The sequence below is a fragment of the Balearica regulorum genome, chromosome Z (genome assembly GCF_011004875.1).
Source record: "Balearica regulorum gibbericeps isolate bBalReg1 chromosome Z, bBalReg1.pri, whole genome shotgun sequence".
In the NCBI taxonomy this organism is placed as follows: domain Eukaryota; kingdom Metazoa; phylum Chordata; class Aves; order Gruiformes; family Gruidae; genus Balearica; species Balearica regulorum.
In genome coordinates this window covers 51,690,486-51,709,506 of record NC_046220.1, presented here as the reverse complement: position 1 = coordinate 51,709,506, position 19,021 = coordinate 51,690,486, and the positions used below count along the sequence as shown (strand labels likewise).

The 19,021-nt window shown below is 37.1% G+C and overlaps 1 protein-coding gene across 1 annotated transcript in view; it reads right to left on the bottom strand.

Annotated features, from left to right (window-relative positions):
- Positions 1-10,582: 10,582 nt before the first annotated feature.
- The window catches only part of TTC39B (tetratricopeptide repeat domain 39B), an 82,219-nt gene continuing 73,780 nt past the window's right edge, over positions 10,583-19,021 (bottom strand). The window contains exons 17-20 of the mRNA XM_075739766.1: positions 18,473-18,590; positions 15,464-15,580; positions 11,055-14,405; positions 10,583-10,928 (exon numbers count right to left, since the gene is read on the bottom strand). Of these exons, the coding sequence (XP_075595881.1) occupies positions 14,309-14,405; positions 15,464-15,580; positions 18,473-18,590 (332 nt within the window). The 3' untranslated portion in view covers positions 10,583-10,928; positions 11,055-14,308. The remainder of the gene's footprint in view (positions 10,929-11,054; positions 14,406-15,463; positions 15,581-18,472; positions 18,591-19,021) is intronic.

Sequence of the window (19,021 nt, the reverse complement as noted above, 5' to 3'; positions counted from 1 at the left end):
AGGAAAATGGCAGGTTTTCAAAGTTTTACAACACTTGCTTTCTCTCCTGTGGGTGCAGCAGGACATCAATGCATCAGGACTCTAAGCCCAGTGTCTATGTGCCCACCCCAGTTCTGCTCCTGGTCAGCTCCAAAATGGGCACAGACCCCAAGTGTGAACTGCTTGAGAACCAAATAAGCATTGCACAAGACAGTATGAGAAGTCTGAAAAAAATTAATCTCCATCTGTCTCAACCACCCCCTTTGATGTAATTTCAGATACATCGTTACTCTTCACACCCTAAATGTCCAAAGAAGTTTGTGCAGCCCCATATGGCAGCTCTGTGCTTTGGATAGCTTCTCTCTTCCAGGTATGAACCCTGGGATGGTCCAGATCCACAGAATGCATCAGTCCAGAAAGGAGGGTAAAGCCTACTAGTGATGAAAGGCCTCTTGTCCACTACAGAGGTTAGACAAGGTGCCTACAGAGTAAGATTGAGGAAACAAAAATTTGTTCTGTAACTATTATTTTCCTGCCAGACACTTTCTTCCCCTGTGCTTTCTGCTTGGATTGAATTGCACAGTGCTCAAACCCCTACCCTCAAGCCTCAAAAGAAATGATTTTAAGTGGCATGTGTTCAGGGTCAACAGCCTCTAAGGTATCCTCACTTTGTAACTAAATAAGCAGTGAACATTCTTCCCCGCTGCAGGCATTTTGTCCTACTTTGTTTAGAACAAAGCCTTTCCTGAGTCTATGAGAGCCAATTTCACTGGTTTTGAAGGAACTGAAATGCATGTATCTGAGATTGGAATTTGGTCCTTAAAAGGCTCAGACACAGTACTATGATTGTTAGCAAACAGCTGTTTTCGTATCTGCTCTTGAACAAGTCATATGAAGTAAAACACAGAAAATACAAATATTAAAGAATGAAGGAGCTGTAGGGAAAAGCAAGAAAAAGTTAAATTCTCTGGAATCCTAAGACCCTGGCTGACAAACAGGTGCCATCTTAAACATAACAGAAATTAAACACAGGCTAATAGAGTTGGAAATCTCAGTTAAAAAACTAAAAGTCAAATCTCAGGTGACGTGAAAAGCTGCATTGTAAGAATCACTCAGTAGAAGATTGGACCAGTGAGATTGCTAACGCGAAATGCTTTTTATAGCAATGCTAGGTATCATTACATGCCTAAAATCATCTGTGGAATATCTTAGGTGCTTAAAGGAGGACTTCCCAAAACAAGTCTGTTACAGATTGAAGTTAAAGTCCACTCAAAAATGTATTTCAATAAATAAGGAAAGGAAAGGAAAGGAAAGGAAAGGAAAGGAAAGGAAAGGAAAGGAAAGGAAAGGAAAGGAAAGGATAAAGCTAAGCACATGTCAGCTTTTGTCATGAGAACAGGGCACAGCCTGTTCCCAGGTGTCCAGCCTCTAGGTTTTCTAAAAATGTTCTCCTTATCTAACGGTAACAACATTGTAATATATTAAAATGTAGCTTGTGCAAGCTACTAACAACATGAACTGAAATGAAGTAATATACCTTAAACTGGCTGAATTTCCAGAACATCAGCAACAACAACAACAAAAAATCTCATGCTGCAACAGAACAATCAATTTTCTTTCACACAAAGTAAGGAGTTCAATGTCCTTCCAACTGGCTTTCTTCAAAAGCTTATCCTTTGACAATCAGCCACTTACTGAGTTGAGAGATTGAACAGACCTTTCAAAAAGCCTGAAGTATAAATAAACTTGAGCTCAGATAATCAGTTTTTGTTTGTCAGCTGGTTTTGTACCAAAAAGATGTTTTCCTGGTTATTCTCCAACATCCAGAAACTGGTATTTCAGGGTGGCTGTTGCTTCATATTTCTTCAGTGGAACTGAAGGCGGCCACAAGGCCTTCTGAACGTCTTCTCAGAAGGCAGCTTCATCCAGGCTCTGTAATAGAAATGTTCACAGCCCCTTCATGGCTCACAGAAACATTACATGAAGTGGAGAATTTGGTGAGAAAATACTTAAACTTCTTGAACCACCACTAGCTTTTTATACCTTAAAAATTTCAGCATTTTCTGGATGGAACTGCCTCTGATGTCACTGGTTGCCAGCTCCCCTGGAAGCCCAGTTGTCTAGAAAGATTTGAGAGATGTTGGGTAGTTTTCGTTTGGTTTTGTTTTTAAAACCAATACTGATGGAGATGATAAACTGATCTAAACAAGCTTTTGCTGATGGTATATTGTTTTCTAGTGCCTGAGGTACATGGTGGTAGCCAACATGAGGTCCCTCAAAAACGTCGGCAGGGTGCTAGTAGAGGGGAAGAAAACACTAGCCCAAAAAACCTTGCAAAATGGCACAGCAGCATGCTGTGAAACTGGGCAGTGCTACTGCAGCACTGGAAACTCCTGTTTTCTTCGTAAGATGTTGCAAGATACTTCTAAAGCCTCTTCAGTCATGTAAACTACACAGGTGTTTTACAGTGGTAGAGTAGTAGCTGGCCATAGGAGACCAGTAAGTATGATCAGATAGTCAGGTCACACCAAGCACACTGGAATCTACAGGGATGCACTGGGTGGATAATGGTGGATTGTTTGGCATTTGAAGTAGGAGTTACGATGCAAAGTCTTTCTTGTGAAATCCAGCCAGGCTGCTGCCCCAGTTGTGTTCACGCAGAAATAGCTGGGAGACAGAGCGACAGCTACATTTATCTAAGCAACTTATTTTCTGAGAAATGATGGTTTTAAAGTGTATTGGAATGTCATCTTTTTTTTCTTTTTTTGTATTTGTGAGTAGTCATTGAGCATACTTCTACACATAAACACAGAAAGATGGATTACTGGACCTGTCCCTAGCTAAAACTCTATTTAAGCACTCCATTCATCCAAGATAACTTAACTGCGTGTTTATGAAAAACGTAGGCCACTATGCAAGTTATTAAATACAGAATGTGTGAGTACTGGGGTGAACAAGATGACAGAATAGGAAATTGGAAATACGCTCAATTTATGGATGACCATACTTCACTCTTCAGATGGCAGATCAGGTCTTCCACCCATGTCTCTGCATTGCTTCTGCTTCAGCACAGTTACAACGCAGCAGACTCCCGCTGGCAGAAAGACTACTGGACTAGAAGTAGTGTAGTTCAACCCCACTCAGTCTTTTAACAGACATCATCAGTTCCTTTGACGGTGTCACAGCAACACATGCCAGCTAAAAATTTGTCCCAAATCTGTTATTTCAGTGTTATGATTTAAATGCATGCTTTAAATTGGTCATAACAATGTTTTTCTGTTCCAAAGGAAATCCAACTTCAGACTTCAGATTTGGCTTGAAGGTCCCACTGTCTGTCCCTGGAAATAATCCTCTGTTAATGTAATGTACTTGTGACTGAAAGTTGAGAAGTCTGAGAATTAAAAATTGTGCATGTAAACAGATAGTTCATGAAAGTCTAATTGATTTAATGATTGCTAAAAATTTTCACATATTGGCAGAGCTATCAGGTCCATGCTACAAAAATAATCTTGTAATTTAAGAAGTTCTAGAGGAAAGAGCTAGACTTCTCATGAAAATACAAGCTACAAATAAAATTTAGAATAGGATGAGATGAATTTGCATACATGTTGTTCACTAAAACCTTTAAAGTCACAAGGCAGTATGTTACTGCAACACACAGAGATTTCCTCTTGCTGGAATTACTAGTCAATACTATGGATCTCTCCAGGGGCACCTCTTCAGGTATATTTTTTTACAAATGCATTGCATTGCAAAATACCTCTCAGGAGGGGTCAGAGATTATGCTCCAAACAACTCAAAGAATTGCATAGGGAAAAAAAATGATAAGACTATGATTTTTCATGTTGCCTATCAAGTGGCAATTACTTCCACTAGCATTTTTTACTCTGCTCCTTATCAGTGTTTTCTTTATGGTTTTATTTTAAGAGATCTTGCAATACAAGACTTTCACATGGCCACTGCACTACTACATCTCATTTTTATAGTGACTGTTCTTACACAAATTGATCCAAAAGGCTCTCTTCCTTGAAAGAAGTATGTGTTTTACTATGTAGCTCATTATTTACTGGATTGAAAAATATATTTCAGAAGTTGAAAGTCAGTTAAATTATTCCATACCACTGACTAAAGACACGTGAGCTTTCACTAAACAAATAGCAATAAAGAATGGAGTTTCCCCAATTATTCCTGAAATTGTGTAATATCCCTGCTCATTCTAGGGTCCCTGGTGCAATGTTACCACTGGGTTTTTTTGTTTTTAATGTACACCTAAAATAGGTAACACAGATGATACCTTTCCACCCATCATAACTGTATTACCCCCCTGCAAAGAGCAAATTACTTAATGAACAGAGCTGGAAAGGAAGACCCCCAACTCCCCACTCCCCCAGCACATACATGCTGGTGAAACACAGATTTACCAGGTAAAATAGAAACTAAAAATCGTAGTCTGCCTTCCTCTCCATCCCCTTACGCCCCATCTAGAGAAACTAAGCAGGTCCCCCCATGGATGTACTCATCCCTGCCAGGTGCAGTCTTGGCACAGCAGCATAAGGTATTTGGGAAATTTGAATGCTGAATAGTTCAGTTAGCTTTATGTAATAGATGCACACATAATATAATCATTATGCCATTTATATTTATGTGATTTTATTGTCAGAAAGGCTTAGAGATGTTTTTCTCCCCCTCCCTCAAGTTTCACTGATGGTTTAAAAACAAAGAACCAAGTTTGAAAATCATCCATGTCACAGTAAGCATGTTAGCTCTCGTAAGTGGCTTTCATGAAGTCAGCTGGTAAAATCTAAAGATCTTTATAAAAAGACTTCAGTCTCTTTCTCAGTGGCTTATGGAAGGCATCCTGGTCTCCCAAACTGTGATTACCTACCGAAGTCAGGAAATAACAAGAGATTAAAACTCTTTCTTAGCCTGTAAAATGGACAGTTGCTTTGGTTGGATTGTATCAGTAAACCACCCCCCTCAAAGTGCCAATCACCTCCAAATACATAGCACACATTTTTGGACATAAACAATTTATTATGTAGTTAAAAATACAATTGCTATAGTCGTATTAGCTTCTGCGTCCAAAAAAACCCACAATCCACAGAACAGCTTCAAAATGAAGTGTAAAGGTCCACAAACATTAGAGATTTCATAGGAAATTCAACAGCAAGAGCTTATAGGACCATTGACAGAACATTAACTAAAACAGCTGTTCAAAAATTTGGAAAAGACTATTTTATTAGCATTCTGGAAAAAGCTGTACTCTGATATCAACTCATTTCTAGCTTTTTCTACTAGGATTATAGGATCCATCCTCTATATGCTCCACTCAAATTCTTGCTGCTATTAATTCACTAAGCTTTTATATCCCCTCAAAATCAGTGTAGGTATTAAATTGTACTATAGCGGAGAACAGACAGTTGCTATGAAGTCTATATAAACCCTGTTTTAAGAACACTGCTCTTGGGAAAGCTGCTTATTCTAGGAAAATTGTGCACTAGCCCTGGCTGCAGCTGGTGTCCACCACACAATTAGACTTGGCTGAGCAGTGTTTCACACTGTTAAGAACATCTGTAGCTGCCAGCAACTAATTCACACTAGGATCCTTACTACAGTTAATGTCAGTGAAGCTGAAGCATCTTAAAAGGGAGTGGACAGGTGCCACCCCAACCTCTAATTTTACACTGAAGACAACACACATAACAATTTAAGACCAACTATTTTCATAGCAGTTGATTTAATTTAATCTAATTTAGCCATTAGTTCTGATCAGTATTGATCATTTGAGACACATCCCCTAAACTTTTCTCTCTGGAGTGCCCCTGAGGAAACCTACAGCAGATGACCAAAATTCAATGTTACATGAATCCCACTTCACATCTGTATGTAGATAACTGTCTAGTCCTAACTCAGAATGAACACAATGAATTTTAAATAAAATCTTGCCAAGTCAGTCAGCAATTTCATAAAGATGAAAGCAAACTTTCTCAATTTAATTTGGAAAAAAACCCTAAACCCATTAAATGTTTAATATCTGGCATTACAAAACTTCCATGTTTTTACACAACTTAGTATGTTTTTTTAGACACCTCTCATCCTAAGAAATGGCTGTTAGTCATAGTTCTGCAAGGTCTTCACACAGGCACAGAATCCTGTTCAGGCTGTACTGATGACAGAGAGAAAGCTTTCATACAGGCACTCAAAACATCATTTCTCTGCAACCGCCAACAGGGAACTAACTACGTGAAATCGGCAACTGTCTAGATTTCAGGTTTGGAAGGATTTTAGGACTTCAGAATAACTACTTTGTATCAATTTTGGTTTGCAATTTGTACATCATTTCTTTGACTATCATAGCCTCCTCAGGAATATAGCTCCTTCTCCCTAATTTGGCCTGATGGCAGGTCTATCCTCACCAGCTCTTTTCTTAGGCAGGAAAAACTGTTTTGTTCTGCATTACCTCTGGATCATATTGCCTCCTTTTAGCCAGCGATTACTCTGCACTATAATGTTTCTTACTTGACACCTTTCTATCACAATACATTTGTTTTATCCTTGCACAATGTTTGGTCCCACAGTCTGATGTGACATGAATGGTTTGGGTGCTACAGAAATCTCTGTATCCCTCCTTCTACCCCAATCTTATCCTTCACACCCAAATTTCTCCTGCATTTTCTCCCTTGGCCCTTTCCTAATGGCTGTAACTGCTACAGCTAGCAAAGACAAGCAGGTTGTCTCGGCTCCACCATTACTCCAGGGAAGAACAGAGCACAGATACTAGTAACAGACAAAAGATTTTTCTTTGAAGGCTCTGCTACTAATTTCAATCAGGTAGACAAGTAAAAACAGGATTCCAACACAGCTGACCTAGGCAAGTAATGAAAAATTCAAGGAAGAAAGATAAAAGAAGAGTGATGGCTCTGTTTTTCCTTTTTATCTTCAGAAGTGTCCAGAAGGAAAACAGCTGCCAACAAATTCTCACTGTGCCAACTGGGCTTCACACACCATGAACACTGGGTATATGTACAGTTTTCACCACTGTTCAACAGTTTACACACTGGAGGGCATTCAGACTGTAATCTCATTTAGGTAAGATTCCTGAATTTAAGGAAACTTGCTTGTATCAGAAAGCAGGAGTTAACTTTCCATTTTTGTCCTGCCCATGTCAGTAAAATTTAAATTTAGTTTTGCAGTGGACCCAAAGCCAATTGGTATGTCTATTGCAACATACTATTTGAGTAGTATATCAGATAAAGAACACAGCCGTTTAATATAAGTTACCTAAAAAAGACAGAAAATGGAACATTCATAATATAACGTCCACCAATCTACCAAGTGGCACTGAAGACTATCCACTGGAACTGTTTAGACAAGAAAAAATAATTTTATTTTAATTAGATTGCATGACTCCAGAGATCCCAGAGATAGCAATGCACTAATTTTTCCACTTACAGCTTGTAAGCAGAATGTGAAGCTAGCTTTTTTGGCTCTTCAGATTTCCTTACAAGGCGATGATTTGTTCAGTAAGCAGAAATGCTATTACTCAACAGCATACAGTGTTCCAGTTGCAGATTCTAATTTTCAAGCAAGGTCTATTTATTTTCTTCTGCTTAAACTATTAAAATCTTAGTTTGAAGAAAAACAGCCGCAGCATATTCTGTAAGTTGTTTCATATTCACTAGATGCTAAAATATATGGATTGTCACTGGCCTCCAGAGTATACTGTATTTTAAGTAGCATCCTGTTTAACTGCTCATCTTCTACAGAATGCATTCCACTTTGTCCTCTTCTTTCAGCTCACAACAGTCTGATTTAAAGTAGCTACCACTTCAAAGATTCATTATGCAATAGACACAATGATTATCATATTATTTGTATTACTGACTGGAATAAATTAAAAAATCCATAGAATATGGACAGTTTAGTAAAATTCATATAAAATAGAAGAGGAGAACTTTCTATTTGGGTTGTGAAAAGAAATCAATCTTGAACTTTATTTGTATTACACACAAGTGTAAATTTTTCTTTCAATTCATCTTCTACCCAACTGTATAAAACAATGAATAGCAGGTGAAAAAACATCTAACATTTTCTCATTGTCAACAATGATAGGAAGTTTTGAATGTTCCTATGTAAAAGCTAATGCAAATTGATTTTAACCAATTATATGAAGGTAACTGTAGAGTTTGGAAAGAGATTTAAGGCAAGCATCTTATCAAAATAAAGTCTGAGTATGCACATGCTAAACCATATAAAATTTTAAGTTACAGCAGGATTCTTTTGTAGAATATTGCTTAAGAAGTTTCATCAATACATGCAATCCAGAACCTCTCTTAAGAGAGAGATACATAATCTAATCAAGATGGGTTGCGTGTTATGGATGGAAATTTTACACCTGTACCTCAGCATATTTAGACATTATGTTCTTCTTGGATATAAGCTCTATTCCCTTGAGCAAAACTGTATTAAAAATTAAAACCATACTTCAATTCATACTGCCCTCTTTTCTACACCAAGTTTAATTCTGAAGATCTCCTAATGCTCTGAAACAAGTTAAGCCTAACATAAGCTATATAAGTAGCATTAACCTAATTTTACATATCCCTCCACCCTGATTTTAGATACTGAAGTAAGAACAGGTCATTTAAGCACCTCAAAGTTATCTTAATAGAGTCTTACATCCATTTTACAGTAAGAAAATTAAGCTTTGAGATCCACATTTACATGCTTAAGTATGTAGCGACATTAACCTCTAAAGTGGAATTTCAGCAAGATCTTAATGGTTTTCCCCACACAGTGACATGTCATCAAAACTGAGTAGTCTTCATCCTGTGGCTTCAGGTGATGCAGGTATTGAATCTGGCCACTCAGCTTGGATGCTTTAACTACAATTTTTATGATACAAAAGCATGGCACAGACAGACACCTCCTACTGCTAATCATTTGAAGTTCTCTTTAACTGAGTGACTAAATCTAGGAAGGTATTCCTAGCTGTGATTACTAGCTGACAAGTGCTTCTCCATAGACTGGAACTGCATGCTTACACTTCTACAAAAAGGAGAATACTTAATTTTGCATTCATTAAACATTGAATTTGCTATGCTAACCATAGGCTCTGTTTTTTCTACAAACTGCAAAGTTCAGACACTTAAATTTCTTCATGAAGCTGTCCTGCAGATTTTATTCAAAAATGAGTAAATGACAAGACCAGATTTAAAAAAAAAACCAAAACCAAAACAAACAAAAACAAACCAACAAAAAAAACCCCCGAAACCAAACCAACAAAAAAACCCACCAAACAACCAAAAACCCCCACCAAATAACCAAACAGAGCTAAGGTCCCAGCACCACTGATACCCTTCCCCTGGCTACAATACAGGAAGTCCAAGTGTTGAGCTGATCAGATGACTATAGCTTACACTTACAGACGTAACATAACTTCTGCTAAATGCTTGCATGAATGCAGATGTAGTTCTTATTTTTGTGCTTACATCTTTCTTCAATGTGTCTTCTTTTCCTTCTCCTGCTCAATGCACTTCCTTTATTCAATAGTCTGTAAGCATTCTAATCTAGCTACAAAGATTTTATTCTGGACCATGGTACATCTAATAAATGAGAGTAAATTAGCATCTTACAGACAGTAACAAGTACACAGGAGGACATCCTATCTTTGGCTTTTCTGTGAGCTAAGTTATCTATTATCTCTGTTTTTATGATAACTATAATCACCACTCTCATCATTCAAACCATGGTAACTAAATCGACCTACTTGCTGGGAAGCATCAAGTAAAATTACATGCAACTATGGAAATGTTTAACCATGCTACATTAAAAAATAACTGAACATTTACTTTTCTAAATGTTACTAAAACCAAGCCCTGCACACATGTAAAAATGTTTTTAATGTTGGGATTTTAAAAGAATCCTAGAAGTATATCTACTTGTCACTGAATTTAATGACAACTGATAACAGAACAAGTTAATTATTAATCACTCCTGTATTTTATACCATTTAAAGGTGGTATTTGATCTCTGGTGAGAAATTAAGATTAGTTTATTTTATATTTCCTATCTACATTTCAAAAGACCCTTTATTCTCTCCTAGACCTTGACAGCTTTGTACAACCTCTCAGCCTAGGTTGTATAAAAGAGCTATACGCCCAGGATAGTGTGTTTAAACTTGAGTACAAGTCTGTTTTGTTGATGCTGTTTTGATAAATGTCAGCTGAAGGTTCTTTACACACAATGGGTATACAGTGCCAAATTCAGCACTTGGTAGCACAAGCATAAAATGTGATTTATTCCTCTGCAGTGATAATCTGTTCCAATGCATCACAATGAACATTTCTACATGCTCTTTAAACCGGACCATAGTACTTCATCCCTCATCCTCCATTATTCTGACCTTGGTTTTACTTAGGTACCAGATAGAACATATGCAAACCTCCATAGTTTAGAAGCAAATAAACAGCACCACCAGTGCAAATACAAACGTTCTTTGTTGAACTATGCAGTATAAGAATATACAGAAGCCAAAGGACATTAAACATTAAGATTAGTAATAAAATAATTGCAAAGTCTAAGTTGGAATTGTTACAAGATATTACTTCTTTCATATATTAGTTGGCAAGGTGTTTTAGAAACATAACAGTATCTGATTATTGTACATTCTTCTGGCCATAAGGTGCTAAATACAGCCCTTATCCATGTGTATTAGAACAGATATAAAACAATTTTTGTTCAGCTTTCTTTTAACATATATTTTCTTTCAATTTTTGTTAAAAAGTGGTGAACTAGGACTTAAAAACCACAAAACAATGATCTTTCACCAACAGACTAAACCTTTGAATGATATGCACAAACAAGATTTTTTGTAATTTTTTTAAGTAGACAATTCTTAATCAAAGAGAAGCTTTGTCTTATAACCAGACTACTTTATTATTCCTCACCTTAAAAAAATACACATCTATTACCAGAAAATCACAAACAAGATTTTTTTGTAATTTTTTTAAGTAGACAATTCTTAATCAAAGAGAAGCTTTGTCTTATAACCAGACTACTTTATTATTCCTCACCTTAAAAAAATACACATCTATTACCAGAAAGATCAGAATGGCCTTTTGGCGCAGCATGACTATGTAAGTTTAGCCTTGCTTGCTTAAACTAAGGAGCTTTGCTCTTGTATATATTATAATTCCTATTATCAACAGAGGTTATAGCATGATAGGTAATTGCTCAGCTTTGCACAAAGTTTCAGTACATTATTCAAAATTCCCATGGGACAAGAGCAAGTGAAGATTATAAACAGCAGTAAGACTAAATCAAGAGTTGTATTTAAGGCCAAGTACAGTATAAAGCAGGTTAAAAAAAAAAGCTATAGTCTTTTCATCTGAACTGTTAACCACAAATCACTTAACTTAGACATAACATACTAAACAATACTGCATCAATAAGGCATTGTGTCAGGGAGACATGCGCTTACTCTGCACTGTTTGGAAGACAAAGCATCTCTGCAGCTCTACTGAGACGTACCTTAAGTGAACAATTACAAATCACTCTCATACATTTGTATTTCCACTGTTAATAAATTGGAAAAAAAAAAAATCCAGAACAAAGCTAAGAATCTTGATCAACTGGGCTTTCTAACAAACAAGTTTGGAACAGCAGCACAGAAAAGGAGACAAGCTGTAAATAGTACTTATGCTGCGGACCTCACGGGGCATCAAAACACTACAGAGGGTATTGCAAATTTATGTTGATATGCCTGTTCTCTGCAGGAGTGCAAAAATGCTGATCCCAAAAGAGACAAAGTGTAACATACACAGGGCATTAATATTGTCTTTGGAGGGCTGAAGTGAAGAAAATAAAGTTCTCTTTTACTCTCTCTGCAGTCAGTATCATTATCCATGAAAAAAGTACACTGCTACATGACACTTCATACTAAACTTTAAGAAAATAGCTTCTAAGGAAGCTCAATGTTTACTTTTTGTTAATTTTTATTTCTATCCCAAATCACCCATAAAATACTAACTGTAAGACACTCCCCACAAAAACAAGATGTCAGAGACTACTTCATGCTCCATCCTCAGAGTCTGTAGTCCCAGTTCTAACTCTTCTGTAGAGTGAATTACTATATGAAACAAATTATAAAAGTTTTACCAGCAATTGTTTTCACCATATTTCAGGAGAAGAGGAAGTGGTCCCATCTGATTGCTACAATCCAATAATCAGATTAAACCAAAATAATCCTAAACTGAACATGTAAATACTCAAAGAGGTATTAAAAGTATTGCCTGAAAATATAACATACAGAATTTTATTTTTGCTGCCTACAGCTTATAATCAGATGTGTATAAATGAACAAGTAATTAGAGAAGTCAGTTGGTAGCATACGCTCATCTCTGTTGACAAAGAGACAAATATCTTTTGTCCTTTAACTACAGTCATTACAATATATTTTAAAATAAGCATGCTGTATTTTATCAGTGATTCTGTGTCTCAGGTATCTAAGCTTCAAACCTACATGTGTATAATTTTACACACTCATTTAGTTACATGTTTACAATAGGCACAAATCCAAACCAGAGAAGACAATAGACTTTGGATGAGGTTTCTGCTTTGAAAGAGCCATTATGTTTATTTAGCTAATATTTTTAAACTCTTACCTGACCTTTAAGTGTGCTACTGTATTACAGATTTATATGCAATTAAATGACTCAGTTATTTATAAAATCATAGAAGAAAGCTGTGCTCTCAGTCACCTGAGAAGACTAACTATAGCATTTACATTATATTGACTGTTTAATTAGAAACTTTTTGTTACTCCTTTACTGAAGACATTTTTCATGTATTTCTTTTGTTCTGTTTTTTTCTTGGGTGGTAGTTAAGGGCAGAGAATCACATTACAGAGCATAGTTTCTAGGAATTTACTGTGCAGAGGTAAATACGCTGGGATTAATAAAATACAGAAATGGGGAAGTTTCTTAATCATTAGTGAAATAACAGTTATTGGGTGTATACTTAAAGAAAAATCAAGTATATTCTTATTTTTAAGAATAGCCAGCTAGCAGAATCTGCATATATAATCAATTGGAAAACTCAATTTGATACTGCTGTTCACATACTAAAATGAAAAGGAAAATACACACAAATATAAATGTCTCAATTTTACTACAAATTTTTTGGTAGAAAGTAGAAAGTTGTGATTAGAATATGAACATTTTCTTAACTCCAAGTTTAAAAGTGGAATCACTTTTTGAGGAACAATCAAACTTGCATTAATAAGAGTTATTCCCTTTATTAGGAAAATTCTGCAAATTTTTATGTATTTTGGTTGGAGTCCAAAAACAGAGAATACCAACAAGGGGGTTAGTCTTCAGATAGTAAAAGACTGCTTCAGAAAAGGAAAAGAACAATCCTTTCTCCAGATCCATGACAGGGAAGATGGGAAGCAATCAGTTTCATTTGTGCCAAGAATTGTTTGGGGTAGACATCAGGAAAGATTTCCTAGTCTTTTTCCACTGGGAAAGACATCCTGTGCAAGTTACAAAATTTCTCTCAGTGCAACTTCTGTTTTGTTTTGTTTTTTTAAAAAAACAAATCTGTCAGGAACAACATAAGACTGCTGATTCTGCTTTAGAGCAAGAATACAGAATACATAATCTCTTAATATCCCTAGTAACCCTGCTTTTCTATGACTGAAAAATATCCCCTGTAACCACTTCAGTGAAACAGACCTGCAAAGACATTACACCTGTTAAGCAGCCCTGCTTAACTTTATCTGACAGTGTAAAAATATTGCACTTCAGACAGGTTATTTTTGTTCTCAAAATGAAATTAAGTCAAAGATGATCAATTTTTTTCCTCTGGAACACAGACCTCAGAATATGGTATGCCAAGTGTGGGTAAGGTTATGTGCAGACATTGCATTTTTGTTCCAGAGGCAAAAAGGTCTCAAGTGTACTGCAGAAAATCAAACCTTAAAAAAATGCAGAAATTAACACCAGTTCCACTGCACAACCAGCATCTGTTTTCATATAAAAAAATACAGTGTTTGCATTAAACTTTATTGCACCATCAACTTTTTTTTTAAAATATCCCCCATTCAAGTCAAATATTAAATTATTCTTATCAAACAAAATATAAGGTCTTCTGTAAAGTATCAAGTAGATATAGTATATGCACTATACAGAACAGAACAGTCTAAAGGAATGACATCAAATCAGAGATGACAGAAAACAATCATTTGGTTGTTTCTTTTCCATGATTAAAAAAAGATTGCAAAAAGATTGTGCAGGCTATTGTATGCATGAAAAGCATCCCTCCTCATTCAAGAGGTTGAAGCAGGTGACACCTTCAAGCTGTCAAGTGCTGCATGAATTCTGAAGTGCAACCTGGACTCCATGGAGTAGTCTTTGTAGTTGTTTCTGCAAAAGAAGTTATTTTAAGGAAAATTTTTTTTGCCTGGATTGTTTCTACTTCATACATGCACTGAAGTACCAAACTTAACAGCTTTCATTCCTTCAACAGGACGCAGAGGTTGATACACAGATGAGTTATCAGACACAAAAAGCTACATTCACAAACTGAGCAGAGACTTATACCAAAACTAACAATTAAATGTCCTGATAAACTAAATCCATGTCTTAGCATCTCTTTCACTTATTTTCATCCTTTCAACAGCCCTCCCAATTACTGAAGTTTGCTGTGAAAAGACAAGCTAGAAGACTACTGAAAAGAAAGGCTGTTAGCTGAAAGTGTATGCTCACCTTCAAAATACAACTCAGCCAGAGTAATAAAACACAGGGAAATCTCATTATGTAATGCAGACAAACAAAAGAGGCAAAAAACCTACTATGTTTCTAAAAAAGGTGTCACAAGATTGTTTCTAACTCACCTTTACAACACTATTGCTTGATTGATATACTTCTCTGTACACACAAGGGGCAAATTTTACCCCACACTATAATCTATAGGTGAGGCAAACATGCCACTCACTCTGCAGTAAATTTAGCTCTCTACTGCTCTTCTGTGACAGGATATGAGAGGAAAAAGGAACGTGGTCAGAAGCATACTGGCTTTTAACCTACGCCCACTAACACCTTTACTGCAGCAAATGTAAGCCCCCCAGCTGCTCTCTAGGACAGAGGTGGTATAGATCCCTTCCTGGACTCTCCAGCTCCATCCCATCACGCTGTAGAGCCTCAGCATCTCTGAAGTCTAAATGAAAAGGAGACATTTTCCCTTCATATCGTGTCTTGTTTGATATGGTCTACTCCACTGTGTCTGAAGGACAAAGTTTCTTGAAACTGTAAAATTCAACTATATCTGACAACTTTTCCAAGTCAATAACACAGATTTATAATTGCTTGTATATTGCAAAGGGGCTGCCAGAAAGAAAAAGTACACGCCTTCATTGCTCAAGTTACTCAGTTATTCTTAATCTACAGGCTGATGCAAATAATAAAAAACCCCAACCACTTACTTCGCAGTTTCTATGTATCTTATTGCTTTTTCTCTCTCGTTCTGTTGTTTATACAGAAGACCCAACTCATACAGGGTGAACGGCACCAAATAACTATCGTATTTTATTTGCTTCTCACTAGAAAAACCAGAAAAGTACAGAAGTGGTTATATATAACCTTTCCTCAAGCGAACAGTTAACTTTTAAATACAATCACTACCTGTAAAACCACATGGCCAGAGAAAACACTCTGGAACCTTTTTACTGCTTAACTCTGTGCATATTAATTACACCTGTAAAAAGTGGACATAAAATAGTGCCAACATGCCCTCCTAGAAGCAAAAATGTATACTTTCCTAATTCCTATTTGTCTTTTGGTATATTACCTAAGCTACCATGAACATGATTCCAAGACTTGGATCCTAGTATGTGACTTACAGTTTAAAAAACCCCCAATCATCCAAAAAGATGACTTGAGATAAAGACAACTTTCATTAGGTTATGCAGTATAATACAAATACTCCTTCCCCACACGTGGAATTGAAATCCCCTTACCCTAGCTTGACTGAACAAATCAGCAGAGAATTAAGAAAATTCAACTTTTCCTCAATATGAGAAATTCTCAGAATCACTGTGGCTGGAAGAGACCTCTGGAGATCCATCTAGTCCAATCCCCTGCTCAAAGCAAGGTCAATGGCAGCAACCTGTCCAGGACTGTGCCCACCTAGGTTTCAAATATCTCCAACCATGGAGACACTGGGCAACCCGTGCCAGTGTTTGACCACCTTTGACAATAAAAATACAAAAATTTTCCTTATGTTTAAACAGTATTTCCTGTATTTCAGTTTGTGCCCGTTACTTCTTATTCTATCACTGGGCACCATTGAGAGAGTTTGGCTGCCCCCCCCCCCCCTTTTTTGTTTTTAAACACACTCCCTTCAGGTAACCCTTTCAAGTCCTCTCGTCTCTTGGCTGAACACTCCCAGCTCTCTTGGCTTCTTGTTACATGACAGATGCTTCAATCCTTTAATCATCTTTGTGACCCTTTGTTAGACTTGTTCCAGTACGTCCATGCTCCCTTGTACCACTGAGTCCAGGACTAGACACAGTACTCCTGATGTGACCTCATCAATGCTAAGAGGGGAGGAATGATCACCACCCTTGACTTGCTGATGACACTCTTCCTCATGCAACTCAGGACACTGTTGGATGTCTTTGTTGCAAAGGCACTATGCTGACTCATGGTCAGCTTGGGGTTGACCATGATGCCCAGGATCCCCAGGTCATTTTCTGACAAGGTGCTCTTCAGCCAGTCAGCCTCCAGCCTCTGCTGGTGCATGGCGTTATTCCTCCCCACAGGTAGGGACTGGCACTTTCATTTGTTGAACTTCACGAGGATGTTGTCAGCTCATTTCTCCAGTCTGTCCAGGTTGCTCAGAATGGCAGCAGACCCATCTGGCATATCAACCACTCCTTCCACTTTGTATCACCTGCACATTTGCTGAGGTTGCATTCTGTCCCATTATCCAAGTTCTTAATGAAGATGTTAAAAACTATTGGCCCCAGCATTGAACTCTGCATTATTCTACTGGTGACTGGCCTCCAGCTGACTTCATGCTGCTGATCCCAGCCTTCTGAACCCAGCAGTTCAGCCAGTTTTCAATCCATCTCACTGCCCACTCATCTAGTTGAGATTTCATCAGTTTGTCTGTGTTGATATTGTGGGAGACAGTGTCAAAACCTCTTTCTATGCTCAAGAACATCCACTGTTGTCCCCTCACATACTGAGCCTCATTGTAGAAGACTATAAGGATAGTTAAACATGATTTCCCCTTCCTAAGTCCATGCTGACTAGTCCTGATCACCTTCATGCATTCAGAAATGGTTTCCGGAATTATTTACTTCACCATCCTTGGGACTGATAAGCTGACTGGCCTGCAGTTCCCCAGATCCTCCTCCATGCCCTTCTTGAAGATAGGAATGACATTTGACCTCTTCCAGTCCTCAGGAACTTCCCCTAATTGCCATGACCTTTCAAAGATAATGGAGTTTTACATTGATATTGGCCAGCTCCCTCAGCTTTCATGGTTATATGCCAATGTCCCATGTACTTAGGTATTGTTCAGTTGCCGTGGACATATGTATGTCTAGTCTGTTCAGACTTTTCCTAACCTGACTCTTCTCCATCAAGGGCAACTTTTGCATGTTCCAGACTTTCCCACAGGTTTCATGGACCTGGAGTTCCTGAAGGCTGACCTTCCCGCTGCAGAATGAGGTGAAGGAGGCCTCTCATATCTTAACCTTTCCTGTGTCTTTTACAATCAATTCTTTGACTCTTATCTGGATAGAATAACATCAACCAATACTGCAGAATGAAAAAGTTCACAACAAGCACTGCAAAAGCTCTCAATGTTTTGAGAGCAACACTTCTAAGGAGGCACCTCATCCTGCTTTTTTAGCCTAATTACTCTAAAAATTAAAAAAAGTTTACAACTACAGTCAGTGCATGACTCAATGTTATATAAAGAAAAGTTACTACAGTAGACACAGATCTGACACCTAAAATATTTGATAACTCCATAACACAGGAAACAAGCTTTCAACTGAAACACGTAACAACAGCAACTTCACTTCTACATAGAGAAGCATTAACTGCTGAAGTACTAAATCCTGAAAAAACCAAACAGGAAATCCACGTGAATTAACTTTACTTATATTGATAGTTCTGCAAATACAAAAATACTAATTCCAAATGTATTTAGATAAATGTGTTACCTGTCAGTTTCACTTACATGGTCTAAAACATCACATTTATTTAAAGCTATATAATGTTAAATCGATATAGAAAAATACTAGCAAAATTTTGTGGTTCTCTAACCACTTGCAGAGGTATTTTAATTCCAGCTCTCTAAAAGGGTGTTAAAGTTTAATTATTCAAAATTCTAACATGACGACTTCTACAGAAGTATCAGAAATTTCACCCAAAGCTACAAAATATAAAGCTAAAAAGTCTGTTTATGTTATTTTTACCTTTGAATTACTTTACTGAAACACAGTTCAGCTTGCATAAGTCTTCCCAAGTGTTTCAGGCAGAGGCCCTTCAGTAACTGCAACATGCACACATCATCCATATAGTATTCATTGCGATCTAAAAGTAAAAACGATACATCAAAGAATTTGAAGACATCGTGAAAAAGAAAATTAGACTTTCAGTAAGGAATATGTATTTAGACTCAGGAATCTTGCTTCTCAGATTTTATACCTCGAAATATACATAACCTTCAGATACAATTTTAAATACTGTCTACTAAAGAAGATGTGTGCATAACATCTGTATCTTCAAAGACACAGGCTAAGAAGAAATAAGAATAAATTGAAACATTCAGATATTCCCCAGTCTTCTGTATCTGGAAGTCAGTACAAAGCAGGCATAAACTGGTAGCAGTTAAAAAATTCTGTATTTTTAACATCTAAAACAGGAGACTGAAACCTCCTTGTCACTATATTATCTTAATAGCTTCCCCTGTTGCAGAGGGCTGGCGGATCCCCAGTAGCACCAGTAATGTGAAAAGCACAAGA